The sequence below is a fragment of the Carassius carassius genome, chromosome 2, assembly GCF_963082965.1.
Source record: "Carassius carassius chromosome 2, fCarCar2.1, whole genome shotgun sequence".
In the NCBI taxonomy this organism is placed as follows: Eukaryota; Metazoa; Chordata; class Actinopteri; order Cypriniformes; family Cyprinidae; genus Carassius; species Carassius carassius.
In genome coordinates, this window is record NC_081756.1 from 46,043,611 (window position 1) to 46,061,119 (window position 17,509).

A 17,509-nucleotide genomic window follows, 5' to 3' on the forward strand; every position below is an offset into this window, starting at 1 on the left:
TACATCACGTTGAAAGAGGACAGGCCTTGTGGATTGCAGTTTGATCTGGAAAATATGTGAAAACAGCTTCAAGGTCAACATCTGTCACAACTGCGTATTAGAAACTGATACTCACAACTGTCATTCACAAGTATAAAAAGCTGCAAAGAAGACTGAACGAACCTTTGTAAAACATTTTCTCCATGGCGTCTCTGAACAGTCATGGATGACTCAGACATTTCTTTCAAACATGTACCTCTGAAGAGGCAAAAAAGAAAGGACATAATTATTTTGTTCTATTATATACATTGAATAGATAACGCAGTAATTATTTGCAAAATCAGTGCTGCTAACCATAGACAAGTATTGAGGAAGAGAAGCTGCTTTGAAAGTGTATTGAAAGTACCACTGACTTTAAACTTTCAACAGGTACATTTATATTAAATACAATAAACACACCCTTACACTACGTAACTGAATGGACAAAATAATAGGCCTAAAGGGACATTAGGTGAATCGTTTTTAAATGAACCAACAGCATGACACATTAGAATGAATCAGACTTTCGAAGGAAAGTACCATCTGGAAATAATCGGAAATTTCCAGTCTACATTTGAGGACCGATAAGAATCATGTGATTTACCAGAAATAATTGGACTCTCCGTTTAAAAGTAAAACTTTTAATTTGAAATTATTGCAAAGTGCTCTTTGTAAAATTAAGAAACATGTAAGTCATGAAATTATGTCTATCTTTTATTTCAAACATCAATATTCTATTATCTGCAAGTAGAGTTTTTAAATATATGTATACTTTTAACATTTGAAGTACCTTCAAAACCATTACATGCAGCTCAGTCACGAGGAGGGCGACCAGGCCTCATTGTGCTCAAGGTTGTCCTGAACTTTGTGCTTCTCCACAGTAGTGCAAAAAAAATATTCTGTGGGTTTATGGTGGCAAAATGCTCTAAAAAGGGTTTGTAACCCCTTGCAGCATAATTTGTTCAACAAGAACAGATATTTTAATGAGACATTTTAAAGAGCTGCTTGTGTTTTCTCTTTTTCCTCTATGAAATTTCATGCCATTCCAAAAAAAAAAAAACAGACTGATTACATCTTGCTTTTTAAGACTCCGTGGCCTGGTTTTGACTTTGTTTAACCCAGGGCTTTGGAATCTTAGAGAATTGGAGTTTCCAATGGAGAAAGACAGCTGAAAGAAAAGAGGAGAGGCCTTTAGAAGAAAACATGGTAATGAGTAAACAATGACGGACGAATTCCAGATGTTTTGACGCTAGAAAAATGTGAAACAATAAGCTCAGATTCACAGAAATGTACTGCACAAGTCTGCTGGATATTTCATTGTTTTGCTTCGAGGTGATTTGTAGAATTGGAGTGCCAAATATATGAAAAAAAGGACAGTTTCAATCTCCAAACTTGTCATTCATGGTCCTAGAGATTGTTTAGGTTAAGTTATTGTTAAGTTAACTCTCACTTCAGTGGAACTGGGCTTGGAAGGAGTTGTGCCTCATCACTCAACAAACATGTCAGAGAGAGGTGATGATGATGTTTTAGCTTCAAACTGAGGACCATTTGCAGGGGCGGGTCTACGTGGTGGCACCGGCCCCCCCTGAAATTCGATTGGCCACCCCAGGTGTCCCCCCTATAAGATGTCTTGTGATTGGTTCATTTTATGGCCAGTCAGTCTATAGACTCTACTGAAGTTCGCGATTCAAAGAGGTGCAGCGTCGTCAGAGAAACAACGCTCGTCGCGATCTTGGACTTGTACTTTATCAAGTGTGGTAAGTCGAGACCATAGACAGTAAAAGAAATGGACACAGCGACCCCATTGGAACTCAATTAAGACAAGTGAAGCCCATTTTTAGCGATTCTTAGCACTTCTGTTTCTGACGCGCAGACTCAAACTAAGCTTGATGACGTCAGCAACCCGACAGATGTAAATCTTCTAGTAGCTGTGCGTGCAAACAGCCATCGTTAATCTTGCAGAGACGGCGAGCTTGAGCGGGGAGTTCTTTGGCGTGAGTGAGCAGGAGTAAGTATTCTGATTAATTATTTTGTATAGTATTTTAAAATGGGCTTCTCTCTTGACGTCTCCCCGATTGCCTGCGAGCTTCTCCTCCTGTCTGTACGGTAATTTCTCTACTGTGCGACAGAGAGTCGAGTGGTTGTGATGCAATCGTTAGCCTATTTTTACAAAAACTGTTTCTACGGGGCCATAATGTAACATAGAAGGTAATGGAGCCCTTTATACATTGTCGTGTACCTTTAGAAATAAATAATGGACAAATGGAGTCTTTAAACGCCTCAGATGTTAAGTTATTCGCTGTCAAAGTGACGCCAAAATGAATGAGAGTCAATGGGATGCTAACGCAAGTGAAGTTCTGCTACAAGATGGCGGCACGCGGCCGACTTCAACTTCCGGTCGACTTCCTTCCCGCCTGGTCGAGACACTGATGGGAAGTTCGGATCATTATACCGACTCGGACTTTTGAGTCGCTTTCAGCAAAATGAATGAAACTTGAAATGAATGAGTCATTTCGTGTTACTTGCCCAACACAACTAGTACTTACGCAAACGTTGATCACACTACAAACAATACAAAACTAAAATGCTATAAAGATACAGAAAAGATTCATTAATTCTTTACCTGGGTCTTTAGTCTGTGATTAACTTACCTCTTGTCTGACAAGTCTTTGGGTTCAAATCATTCCTTAATCATGTGACAGATCCATGCGCTATTTCTGACATTTCTGTCACTGTGTTTTTGTTACTGTTTCTTGAGGATCTGTGGTGTTATTATTTTATAAATAAATAAAACCTTAAAAAGGTCTAAAGGTGAAACCTTTCATGGGTTTTCATGAGCTGTATGCAAAAATCATCAGTATTAAAACAATAAAAGACCTAAAATATTTCAGTTGGTGTGCAATTAATCTAAAATATATGAAAGTTTAATTTTTATCATTACATTATGGAAAATAATGAACTTTATCACAATATGCTAATTTTTTGAGAAGGACCTATATATATATATATATATATATATATATATATATATATATATATATATATATATATATACATATATATATATATTTTTTTTTTCTTTTAAAATGTATATATTTATTTTATTTTAAAGTTATTAGGGTTTTCATCTAATATTTTATTTTTACATTTTATTAAAAAATTTATTTTTAGATTTATATTTGAAAATTTTTTTAAATTTTTTTTTTAATATTTCAATTTGATAAGCTTTATTTCAGTTCACAAAAACTATTTTAATAGTTCAGTTATTTTAGCCAACAATAACAATAGCCAACAGTTTTTCCCCCAAAATGAAATTATATATAGGCGAAATGAGAACTGAGACTTGTGCTGCAATAATGTGTATTTTTGATTGGAGGGATAATTATAGAATTTAGCTTGTTAAAATTTTGCAGAATAGCTGATAGTATTACATTTAACCAACTCATTCATTCATTGCATTTTATGTTTCAGAATATATGGAAATACTTCAAAGCATTATAATATCTGGAGAAAAATGTAATTTAATGTATATTAAAACATTCTTTGTAATTTAATATCAAGGCATCATTTTCTCTGTCCCCTTGCAAATAATAAAACCAGAGCTCATTGTAAGAGTGACGACTGTCTAAAGGTTCTTAAACTGCTCAAGATCACCAAAGTACCATGCAATGATATCCTCACGAAGGGCATCCATTACCACCACATCGACCCTCCGTCTCCAGACATAGACTACATCGCCATTAGACTGGACCTCACGGACACCCGCAGCAGGAGCATCATCTAGGTGCTCATTATCAAATTAAGGCCTGTTCTTATTACTGAGTTTTTAAACTATGATTTTTACAACAGTTTGTCTGACTCCCGTTCAGTCAGAGCAGGCCTGGATCTCGGTAACCATTAAGGACGCAATGCCCAATCAGCCGCCCAAGCCTGCTCTAATGTCCATATTCATCTTAGAGGTGGATCAGTTCATCCTGACTCCTTTCTCCATGGCAACGCTGGATGCGGCGAATGATGACACCCCCAAGCAGCAGCTGGTGTTCAGCATCACTAAAGCCCCTAGTGAGGGCATCACTCACCTGTCTGTCTCAGGGATCTGGGAAGGAGGACCCAATTGCAGTGAGATAACAAGGTTTTATTGACAAGACAGACTGATACAAGAGGTAGTGAAGTGCACAACAGATACCACAATAAACAGAACAGCTAGGGAAGGCCACTGGGAAGGCTTCAGGAAACAACTGGCAGAATACTTTGGCAACAGAGGGGGCAGTAAGACCAGGCTGATAGAGAAGGCCACACAAGACACCATAGAGCAGAGCTCAGAAACTTGTTGACCACTGACTTTGGAGACAGACCAGATGCCAGGCTGGTAGAACCAGGGCAGGACACATGGGGACAGGTCAGGAACTCGAACACAAGACTAGAAAGGACAAAGCTCCACAAAACACTAGTTAAATCCAAAACAAAGAATATAAACCGATGAACTAATAAAAGTAAAGTAACAAAATAAGAAATTACAAATTTAACCAACTTAAGAGAATGATGACAGGGAGACACGGACACATATTCAGCCACATCCACAGACAGAGGGAGTGAGAATGACAACGGACCAGCAAACACAAAAGGGTAAGGTGCACTATAAATAGGGAGGAAAATACATGAGGGACAGGTGAGCACAATTAGACCAACTAGGGTAACCAGAGGGTGTGGTAAAGAGGAAACAAGGAGGAGGGGCTAAAGGAACACACGGCCGAGAAAATAACTAACAAGGCCATGTGATGACACTAGACACAAGAAACAAACATAAAACAAAATGACAGTGCAAAACCCTGACAGTCTGACCACACCAAACCCATCACCTCCTTCACCTGGACGGATCTCCAAACTCCAGCCACACACAGCACAGAAACTATGAGGTAATGAAGCCCACTTTAGCATACTTTTAAAAAGAGTACTTATTACAGAAGTAATATATACTGTAAAAAATGTCTGTGATTTTAACGGTAAAAGAATGTGAAAATGCTACAGTACAAACCTGTTAAATGGTTAAAGCTAAGCTCTAAGGGTAAAATTTCCCAGAATTCTTGGCGTCGAATTTCATATTTTGTTTTAATTTGATGTTTTTTCTTTGAAATAATTGTTCCTTCTTAATTTTTTCTTGTCATTTATGTTAATTAGGGTTGTATGTTACAGTACATTGTGGGCAAAGCAAAATTCCTCATCCTCTTTCAATCACTTATACCAACGAAGACTCACCGCTTTTTCAAGGTGAACTCTCGTTTGAGAAAATAAAATCTCTTGCCTCCCGTTATACGGCCTGAGCAGCCATTCCGGGAATCTCGAGATGGGTTTTGGAAGCAATTCGACGAGGTTACTTGCTGCAGTTTGCTCGCAGACCTCCCCGCTTCAGAGGCGTTGTTCATACTTCTGTCCCGGACAACAGAGTTATTGTTCTCCGGCAGGGGCTGCAAGAACTGTTTGCAAAAGGTGCTGTGGAAATAGTGCCCCCAGTGAACAGTGAGTCAGGCTTTTTCAGCCGCTATTTCCTTGTCCCAAAGAAAGACTTCTCTGGGCACAGAAATAACTCCCCTCACTAAGGGCGGTTCATGTGCCAGGCAAGATGAACCTGGGAGCGGACATGCTGTTCAGAGGCAAGGTAGCCCCATGCTATTGGGCACTGCACCCTCAGATGGTACAGCGAATTTGGCCAGTCTTTGGGAAGGCAGAGGTCGACCTCTTCATCTTGGAAGACAACTCTCATTGCCCAACATTTTTCTCGATACAGTGAGATGCCCGCCTGTTTGCATTTCCTCCTATCGCCCTGATACCCCAGATCATCAGGCGAGTCAAGGAAACCAAATGCTCCCTCCTCTTAGTAGCTCCACTCTGGTGGAACCAAGCTTTGTTTCCAGAGCTGATGCAGCTGGTGACGATGGATCCGTGGCCCATCCCGTTGAGGAAGGACCTTCTCTCGCAGGCGAAAGGCATGATTTGGCATCCCTGACCAGAGTTGTGGAGACTACATGTCTGGTGCCTCGACAGGAGTCTGACAGGCTCCCAGCAAGAGTAAGCAACTCCATTCTTGAGGCAAGGGCACTGTCCATGAGACGGCTCTTTGGCCAAAAATGGTCAGTATTCCTCAATTGGTGCTCTGCACGGCAAGTGGACCCGTCCTCATGTGACGTGACCTGCGTGTTGACTTTTCTGCAAAAGCTGCTGGATAAGGGGCTCGCCTCATCTACACTCATATGTTACAGCCATCACGACAAATCATTCTCTTGAGGCCGGCCATTCAATAGGCAGAAATGACTTGGTCATTAAATTTCTGAAGGGCACAAGGAGACTTAATCCTCCTCGCCCTCAGACTGTGCCATGTTGGGACTTATCCATGGTACTAGGGGCCCTGAAAAGGCTCCCAATTGAGCCACTCAGTTTGGCTGACTTGCAGCCCTTATCGCTTAAAACAGCCCTTCTCCTTGCCTTGGCGTCGGTTAAGCTTACAAGCGCTGTCAGTCAGGAACTCGTGTCTTGAGTTTGGGCTCAATGACTGGAAGGTCATTTTGAAACAGAGACACGGTTATGTTCCTAAAGTGCTCTTTACTCCCTTTAGAGTGCAAATAATATCCCTATTGCCACTCCCCGATGCAGATGGCGAGCAGGGACCGAATGCTCTCTGCCCTGTTAGGGCTCTGAAAGCCTATGAGGAACGTTCTAAACTGTTTAGGCAGTCTGAACAACTGTTTGCTTTGGAGGCCGCCAGAAGGTTCTGTCAGTTACTAAACAAATACTGTCTCGATGGATTGTTTATGCAATAGCTCTGGCTTATGCATCAGAAAGACTGGAATGCCCTATTGGGGTGAGAGCCCACTCCACAAGGGGAATAACCTCGTCATGGGCGTGGTCCAGCAGCATATCTATCAGTGAGATCTGTGTGCGGCCGGCTGGTCATCACCATTCACTTTTGCCAGATTCTATAACTTAGACATCCCCGCTCTGCAGGCATGGATTTTATCTGTTTAGACCTCCCATGTGGGTAGTTGTTTCTCCCTCAGCTAAGCTTGGGGCGAGATAATGCCTAAGTCCCTTAAGGCCCTTATTAGTGCTCTAACACTGGGCTTGCAGTGATTGTGTGGCATGATTGGATTCGTTCCCATACATAATGAGAGTGAACGTTTGAAAGGGAACGCTTCGGTTACTTAACGTAACCTTGGTTCCCTGAGATAAGTGACGTGCGTTATGTCACTTGCCGCACTACAAGCTGCATGAATCGATGTTCATTGCTTCAGTTGAATGATCTGATGAATTTCGCTATGGACTTATATATCAGTCGGCCCAGCCCTTTTGGCGGGATGAAGCGCCATTAGTTTGTGTAGCTACACAAACGTGAACAAATCAGGCATCAGCAGAAAGAAAAAAGGAGTTTTCCCATACATAACGCTGGTTCCCTTATCTCAGTGAACCGAGGCTACATAAGTAACCGAAGCGTTCTTGCTCTTTCCTCTTTTTTCCTCTATTTATTTAGGGGTGAATTATGACCAAGGTGTGAGATTACTTCAAGCCTTTGCTCAGCTATTTTATAGTTTTAGATTTTTTACTTTTTCACCTAATTTATTGAATCCTTGTGTAGGTGTGATTGTACTCACATTAGGGTTTTTGATTTGTATTTTTTTTTCTTTACACATAACGTCCATATGTCTACATAATCCATAGGTTTGTGGTTGGCAATGGCATATCAGCACACAACGGGACCCTGGGGATCGTAGTGGAGATGACTGATAAGGTTCTGCCCACACTAGTGCATTACACCGGTCTGGAGGAACTTCTCAGATTGATCGCTTCAGATTCATAGCCTCCGATAGCACCGAGAGAGGCTTCCTGCTGGACGGAAGAGCGCAAACAGAGCCTGTCTTCTTCACATCACTGCAAGTTAGTTACAATCACTTTTTGTTGTACCTGTTGAAATTTTTTAAATGCATATTCAACATATATCAAGTCAAGTAAAAAAGAATTCACAATAAAGCTTTACTGAAAGTAAATCACTATGCTTTAGTGATTTACTGCGAAGGAAGTTTTAGGGTTGGATGATATGAGGATATATAACTATGATACAGTATGTTGTGCACTGCTGTGATTGTGTGTGTGTGTGTGTGTGTGTGTGTGCCACAGGTGTTGGAGGTGGTGGTGTTGCTGTTGGAGGGTGTTTTGGTACCATTCTTTATTCATGGCTGTGTATTTGGGCAGAATTGTGAGTGAGCCCACTCCCTTGGATGAGAAGCAACCCCACACATGAATGGTGTCAGGATGCTTTACTGTTGGCATGACACAGGACTGATGGTAGCGCTCACCTTTTCTTCTCCGGACAAGCCTTTTTCCAGATGCCCCAAACAATCGGAAAGGGGCTTCATCGGAGAATATGCCTTTGCCCCAGTCCTCAGCAGTCCATTCACTATACTTTCTGCAGAAGATCAATCTGTCCCTGATGTTTTTTTTTGGAGAGAAGTGGCTTCTTTGCTGCCCTTCTTGACACCAGGCCATCTTCCAAAAGTCTTGTCCTCACTGTGCGTGCAAATGCACTCACACCTGCCTGCTGCCATTCCTGAGCAAGCTCTGCACTGGTGGCACTCCGATCCCGCAGCTGAATCCTCTTTAGGAGACGATCCTGGCACTTGCTGGACTCTCTTGGACGCCCTGAAGCCTTCTTTACAAGAATTGAACCTCTTTCCTTGAAGTTCTTGATGATCCTATACATTTTTGATTTCGGTGCAATCTTAGTAGCCACAATATCCTTGCCTGTGAAGCCATTTTTATGCAACGCAATGATGGCTGCACACGTTTCTTTGCAGGTCACCATGGTTAACAATGGAAGAACAATGATTTCAAGCATCACCCTCCTTTTAACATGTCAAGTCTGCCATTCTAACCCAATCAGCCTGACATAATGATCTCCAGCCTTGTGCTCGTCAACATTCTCACCTGAGTTAACAAGACGATTACTGAAATGATCTCAGCAGGTCCTTTAATGACAGCAATGAAATGCAGTGGAAAGGTTTTTTTGGGATTAAGTTAATTTTCATGGCAAAGAAGGACTATGCAATTCATCTGATCACTCTTCATAACATTCTGGAGTATATGCAAATTGCTATTATAAAAACTTCAGCAGCAACTTTTCCAATTTCCAATATTTATGTAATTCTCAAAACTTTTGGCCACGACTGTATATATGTAGGCAAGATGTAATATGTTTCTCCCAGCCTTAAGGGGGAGCTGTGTTTTATGAGTATTTCATTGTGTAAGTGAGCCCTTCTTCACATGGGTGGAGCTGTTGTTTAATTCAGTTCAATTTTCCTTGTGAAAAGGTAAGGATGATTTTCACTGTTTTCTGTTACATCCATTATATTTCTTTAATTATATTGGCCATCCATGTTATTTGAAGATATATATTGCTGTTAAAGATGTTAACTATCATATATGTGCACTTATTTGTAAAAGATGGTTTTGTATTTCTGATATTATTTCATGGGTTGTACCTTCCATGTGGTGGGGTATATTTTTCTTTATATTGTATTGTGTTTAACGTTTATCTGAGTATTTTGAGTTTTATTCTTTGTATTTGGGATGCATGTGGTATTCAACATCACTTGTCATATGTGGAAAGTTATTTTTCCAGTCTTTGAGAACCCCCCTGATTTAAAGTTTAATATAAAGACAGCTAAAACTATATTGTCTTGTTTTATGATTTTATATGCATTTTTAGTTTTGATATTAGTAACTAACAGTTCAATTTTCCTTGTGAAAAGTGGCTGATGCAGATAAAGAGCCCAATAAATAAGCTTCACCGCTGTGACGACAACGATCTTTGTGTCCTCCTCATTCAATCATCACCCAAACACAACGCAGAGCCATTTGGGGGAGCACACAGACGAAAAGGGTTACACACACACACATATATATATATATATATATATATATATATATATATATGTATATATGTGTGTATTAGCAATTTTAGAAAACGTATGTTATTTCAGTTAGATATATTGATTTAATCTAATTTTCACCTTTTTAAAGTGTCTTTATCGTTATATTTAATAATTAATGTTATATTTATATTTTATTTAATTTCAGCTTTATTTCAGTTAACAAAAAATCTATAGTTCAAAAATCACACACACACACACACACACACACACACATCAGTGTTATATTAGAAAAAACAAATTAAATATTTGTATTATATTTATATTTCACATAACAAATACAATTTAGAATACTTTTACGTCCGTTTTAGTTTATTTTATTTTTTTGTTTATATTTGTATTTGCCTACTAATAATATATTTATTATATAAATATTACATTTATACTTTTTATTATTATTTTGTACAGCTTTATTTACTACTTTTTTTGTTTACTCACTCAAGATAACCTGATCATCCACAGGTTCAGCCTTCTGAAACCATTCGCCACAGATCTGATGTCATTTACAAAGCAAGTTGAATAAAATCATGGCATTTGAGCAGATGGGACTAACGTTACATATATCTATGTTATGTTCAACAACCATTTTTGATCTTAATTCACTTTATTTATATAATTAATATTACTAATCACTGACAGTATGATGTCGGTCGAGGAGGTCACCGCTGAGTCCAGGACTGACAGAAGACTCAGGTGATCAGCAGGGGGCAGAAGTGCTCTCCTCTCGACAGGACAAACCGCCCCACACACAAACACCAGAGCATTACCGCGTCTTGTGACTTGGGTGAGAGTGCGTGTCAGATCAGTTTACAATAAATATTTCGCAAATAAACCTGCATATTTGGTTGCGTTTCTCCCAAGCCCTGCACTCCAGAGCTCACTGGCTTTCTGTATCAGAGTGATGGCTCGACTCCTGGGGCTCCTGGGGGCCCTGGACACGCTCTAATGAAGGCAGTAATGTTACAGTACTTAATATTAGACTGGGCCTTCAGTTTCAACATTTCATGAGAGGTGAGACACAACATCAACGCTGTTATGAGTAACGGTGACTACAACATTCTAAATACTTGTTCCCTCAAGCTACAATGGACACCTGGTCAGTGTTTTGTCAAAAGGAGACATGGACTGGCTGTGGGACTTCAGTTACAGGAGACCCTTTGGGATTGGTAACTGTTTTTTTCTTCTTCTTTCTTTCTGAATTTTATGCAGTCAGTGTAATTATAGTGGTAACTCTCTATCGTCAATATATATGTAAAAAATAAGTTTGAATATGTGCTTTTATGGCTCACATACAGTACTGTGGTCTTAGAGATTATGGAGGCCCATGACCGTAAAGTAAAAATTGGATTATTGTAATTATAACAGTATAGCGGACTACTTACATAAAATGCATATAAATATCATACTGTATGTCACTACGTATGTGAATGTATTTTAATGCTTAGTTTTATGATCAAAGCCTTGTAGTTTCAAAACATATAATGCAACGCAATACAATGAATAAATCTCCTCAAGAGCATGATGGACGGAGCATTTTTTTTATGTTTTATGGACAGTCAACTAAACCTAAGTTGTTCAGTCCAGTGGGTGTTCATCTCGAAATATTACTAAAATATATATTCTTTTTATGTTTACTTTAAAGTGTAATTATAAAAATGCTGAGTTTTATAAAGTTGCTAAAAATAGTAAACTACCAGTCAGATGACAAAAGGCATGTAGCAGATTTATGATCATGTTGATTATTTAGAGGCCTTTGAGTGTCAATTATGATATTTTAGGAAGTAACACTTTAGGGACCAGTTCTCACTACTAACTAGTTACTAATTAGCATGCATATATATTACTAACACTGGCTGATTGTTAGTACTTGTATTATTATGCATGACTATATTTTAGATCCCTTAATCCTAACCAATACCTACACTTAACAACTACTCTACAAACTATTAATAAGCAGCCAAATAGGAGTTTTTTTTTTTGAAGGAAAACGTCATAGTTTATAGTAAGAACTGGACCCTAAAGTGTGGGTCAATAGGCTCTAAGGGGTTAAACATGAACTCGTCGCTCTCTCAGTGTAATAACCGGTCTGAATGATCATAACGGTGAAGACTGGAGTAATGCAATAAATCACAGGAATGCATGACATTTTAAAATATATTCATATAGAAAACTTTGTATTTTCTAATTATTGTTATTTTTTACTATTTTTAAGACATTAAAATCTCACTGAGTGTCAATCTTCACCAATTATGCAACCACGTTATGCTTAAATCAGTTTATTAAAAGTTTTTAACCAAAATGAGCTACAAATCTTATAAAAGCATTGAAAAAGTTAACATTTTACGAATTAAATCACCTTTATCCCATCTTTACATACAAAATAAGGCACTGTTCAGTATTCTTTCAAGCAACATAAAACATTATCATACAAATAAAAACATTGTTCCGAATATGAAAAGAAAACAAGCATATTTAGATGTGCCCAAATAAAGTCAAATTCCTCTTTTTACATACAAATAACCAAACAATCTCCAGTGTCTTCTCCATCATTTCTGTGCACATTGGTTGAAAAACATGATCAAAAGGTTTAAAACGTGTAAAGTGGCCCTTTTTAATTATAGATCAGGGACTAAATAATAACACGAGATATATTATACACCTAAAACAACAAAGAAGGTCACCAAACATTAAGCTTAATTTTGCTTTTCGAGCACATTTAGCAGCTTCACCTTCTGAAAATACAATCACATCTTTTAGCAGATCCTCCCTCCAGAAACAATCAAAACATGAAGAATATCTTGAAGCAGTGAACAGAAACCCAACTAACAAGTCAAACTGTCATTGGACAATCAATCTTATTCTTTCAGATTTGTTAGTTTTGTTAGTCGTACATCAAATATCCTTAAGCCTACAGAGTTTTGGAACATATTCATTTAAAGTTACAGTACGTGATATTGTTCTCTTTTGGCTTGAAAATGTGCAAATGTAATGTCTGATAGGGCCACACACGCTGTGTTTGAATGCACACTACACAACACAACACAGTGTTAGTGAAAGCCACTGAGCTTTGATTGTTTGGGACGAGGTCCACTGTCAGAGGAAGCCGTGTTCATCCAGTCCTTTCGCTGAAACTGCGTTCCATCTAGCAGTGGGTTTATTACTGGAGGCACGAACTGAAAAACAAACATATAAACGAACGTTAACTTAACATTAGAACTGTATTATCAGACTACTGAAATTAGGAAAATGACTTTATTATAATAAAATCTTATTAATCTGAATAAATAAATAATAATAGTAGTAATCCTAGAAATGACCAATGATTAAAAAAAATAAAATAATAATAATAATAAATGAAGATAAATAGCAACATAGTAGGCAGTTGTAACGCCACGCCAGCAGAGGGAGCCCTCACCGCAGTATTGACCGTTCACCACTCCCTCTGCTTCAACAGTCATTTCCTGTTTGGGACTATTTAACATGTGCTAGCATGTCACTTCACTGCAAAGTATTGCCAGTTAACCTGCCTTACCGAGCGTTTTCCTTGTGAGTATTCTGACTGCCTGTTTGATCACGATTCTGCCTGTTATCTCGTTCACGTCTCTTGGATTGCCCCTTTGGATATATTGCTTGATTGGACTGATGTTTGTGTTTGACCTGTTCGCCTGCCTACTCGTCTCTATCTACTGGATAACCCCTGTGTATGTTGAAAGATCGGACTGCCCTTACGGTATTGACACATTGCCTGGTAACACGACTCTGATTGTACGATCTTCCTTTAATAAACTCCTGCAAATGGATTCACATTCTGCCTCAGCCTCTTCGTTACAGCAGTACAAGAAAAATGTACATCACAATATTCCCAACTTTGGTCAATAATGTAACATATGACCGTTTAGGACAAAAAAAAATCTAAATATATAAATGCACAAACACACAAATAATATATGCATATGTGTGTTTAGATTTATTTGTGTGTGCATATATATATATATATATATATAATGTCTAATTAATTCAACACTTTTTAAAAATAAATATTTATTATACATTTAGTATTATTTTAAACTATATAATTATCTATTTATCAACTAATTATTAAAATAGTAAAGTATAATATAAACAATAAAACAATACACAATACACGCATAATAAAATTTATATTAGAATGTTTAAAAGCACAGAAAAACTAAATATTAGTTTTGTAAATGTACAGTTCTTATAATAAATAAAATAAATTATTTTTTTCTGTCTGATTTTAATTAATGCACACACACACACACACACTGTCTAATCAATTTTACTTTTAATTTTTATAATAAATATGTATTATTTATTATAAATGTTGTGTAATTAGAATTAATATAAACCTATATAATTGTCCATGTATCATGTAATTATTAAACAAATAGTATAAACAATAAAACAATATGCGCACAAAATTTATATTTATAAAAATATAAATAATTAGATCCTTTAATCTGACTCCTCGACTAAACTTAACAACTACCTTACTAACTATTAATAAGCAGCAATTTTAAAGTTTTAATAGTGTAAATAAAACTCTTAAAATTGAATATGTGTTGTGTTCCCTGTTCTTAAGTGTAAGCATACACATACATGTATATATTTGTGCATCTGCTGTTACCTGGCAGCGCTGGGGCTCTGCTGTGTGTTTCTGAAGGAGCCGGTGATGGTCTTTCCCCGTAATCACTTTCACCAGACGAGGTGTGATCTCCGGCTCTAGAGTCTGCCATAACGTGCAGAGCGGGTCTCTTTTTATGGTACTTGGCACGGTACGTGTCCGTCATGCAGCTGTCCACGGAGAAGTATGTGCTGGGGATGACAGAAGAGCCGGCCGCAGGTTTGGAGAACTCCTCACCTTCACTCGTGGACAGATCGTTCCTCTCCGGATCCGAGGAGCCAGACTTGGAGCTCGTGTCCGAGTTCTCCAGCCACTTCTGCAGGACGGTTTGGGACAGAGCCGAGCCGTTTCGAGGAAGCCGCTGAGGGCTGGGTGGACGGGGATCTCGTCGCCGGGTCTCTGAGCTCAGACCGTGAGGTTTGGGAGGCACTGGAGGAGCTGCGGTGTGAGACAGAGTCCTGAAGGGAACCTGAGGTGATGATGAATCCTCCAGCTCAGACAAGGGCCCGGCGAGATCGTCCGTGCTGTTCCACTCTGAACTGCTGGTCTTGGTGAAATGAGGAGAGACGGGGTTCCCGTTTATGGCACGAGCTCGTTCTGCCTCAGTCTTCTCCATCCTCTCCTTAGCAGAGTTGTGTTGAAAAGCTTGTCTTCTGCAGGAGGAAACACACAGACTTGGATTATCTACCTCATACTGGCAACATATTACCCTTTTTCTTTTTTTTTTAAGCGCACTTAAGAGCAATGAATGTGCACTTACAGTGTACTTCAAATATTACAAGAAAAAAAATATATACATACATTACTTACAGACAATATAATGATATTCAATTATTAAATAAAAGGCCACTTAAGTATACTTAAAGTGCATTTTGGATGTTTTACTTTAACGTACATTGCAAAATCTTGTAATTTAATATTTGTTTTTTGTTTTTTTTACATATATTAAATGAAACGATGTGAAATATAGTGTGTTATTTTAAATAATTAATTTTAATTTATTTTAAATGTACAAAACTGCAACTCCATTACAAATGTGTAACTACAAATATATTTAAACACGACATACAAGTTTCAATAGAAATGCATCATAAATGCTTGTCAATACATTCGATGGTACATTTTAACCGCATGTGACCCTGGAGCACAAAACCAGTCTTAAGTCGCTGGGGTATATTCATATCAATTTTATATATATATATATATATATATATATATATATATATATATATATATATATATATATATATATATATAATGATGCATTTTAAACAGTGAAAAACACTCTGAAATCCAGCTAATTGCATTTAATATAAATGTAAACTATAATACATTTTAAATTTATTGCAATTTTGTGGCTGAAAACATTACATTCAGTTCACTATGTTTTATGATTATTTCCATTTTACATTCCAAATTGTACTTCTGTTTTGTAAGAGACTACAATAAACTATCAAAGTATTTATGACCCGAGCTACAGAATGAAAAGTGTGTATCAGCATGAAGTGTGTGTATCCACAGAGCCATACATTACTTGACATTTAAAAATGTAATTATAACCGTTTTTGGTTGTATAATCAATTTTCAGTACCCACAGGGTTTTATTCATATTAATATTATTTCTGCACGCATAAGTAATGTACACATACATTGCACAGGAAACATTCAGAGCCTCATGCATTCATATTTTCTGAAAACGTACCTTGGAATAACAGGACTCAAGGAACGATCGTTTGCTTTCTTTTGCGGTTCACCTATAAAATAAATGATTACCAATATTGATTTTTTGAATGAACAGTTGCATGCATTCTTTAATGTACAGGTTTTATTAATCAAATGCACATCTCAAATATTTCTGCACTGAAAAACTGTGAAAGACTGAATCTTTGGACACAGACTGAGGCTAATCTGTGACCGTGGGTGAGTGCAGACGTGTTATGTAAGGGCTCAGGGCTCTCAGTGGGGTCTCCGGCGGCTCTCGGTCTGTCTAAAGCACACAAGTCCAGAGAGAAGAGGCCTAGGCTGGCCATCCGGCTCAAACCAGCTTCTCTGTGCTGCCGATGGCTTGGTAATAATGAGCTCGAGGGGTGAAAGCCAAGTGGACAGTGAGTCTGAGAAAACAGCACAGCTTTCAATGTGTTGCTGTAGAGACCAAACCTTTAAATCTGAGGAGATGTCAGGTGGACTGTGGGATGGATGTATGACTGCACAGATGCATGCTGGGAACACACACACATGCAAAAGTGCACACCATAACAGGGAGACTGTCAGGGAAGACACCACTGCTGTGCAAAAACCTCACAACATCAACCTTTATTAGTGTGGTTTTCCAGGGACAAAATACCTGCTTATTAAAGGAAATCCAAAAAATTTATTTGTGGATTATATAAGTCCATCCATAAAATCCACTATAATGCTAGTGTACTCCTAAGTGTTAACCAAATAATTTTAGCATAAAAACAAACAACAAAAACAATGATAACATTATCTACTGCTCACAGATGTACATAAACAGAAATGTTTAATGCTATTGCTCTTTATTAAAATGAATGTCTTCTCTCTCATTATTGCCAAGTAAATATCACTAAATATAAATTAACATCTAAAATAATAATATTCATAATAATAATAAAGATATACATTTAATTGATGTACATTTAATTTTATATTTCCCGCTCCGAAATCCTCTTTATAAAGGAAATGTGTTAAAAATGTTCATCAGATCATTTGATGGCGGTCTGTAATGAAAACACTAGAGAGCGCTAAAGATGAACGCTTCATTTCAGTAGATGGGACAAGTCACTCATGACCATTTCAGATTTGTTTTGCTGTAAAAGTTCAGTGAGCCATTCTTTAATTGCAACTTTAA

General features: G+C 37.9%; 1 protein-coding gene across 1 annotated transcript in view; it reads right to left on the reverse strand.

Annotated features, from left to right (window-relative positions):
• Positions 1-13,024: 13,024 nt before the first annotated feature.
• Positions 13,025-17,509, reverse strand: part of LOC132095507 (inactive ubiquitin carboxyl-terminal hydrolase 53-like) — a 55,693-nt gene continuing 51,208 nt past the window's right edge. The window contains exons 17-19 of the mRNA XM_059500575.1: positions 16,343-16,394; positions 14,644-15,293; positions 13,025-13,168 (exon numbers count right to left, since the gene is read on the reverse strand). Coding sequence (XP_059356558.1) covers positions 13,089-13,168; positions 14,644-15,293; positions 16,343-16,394 — 782 coding nt within the window. The 3' untranslated portion in view covers positions 13,025-13,088. The remainder of the gene's footprint in view (positions 13,169-14,643; positions 15,294-16,342; positions 16,395-17,509) is intronic.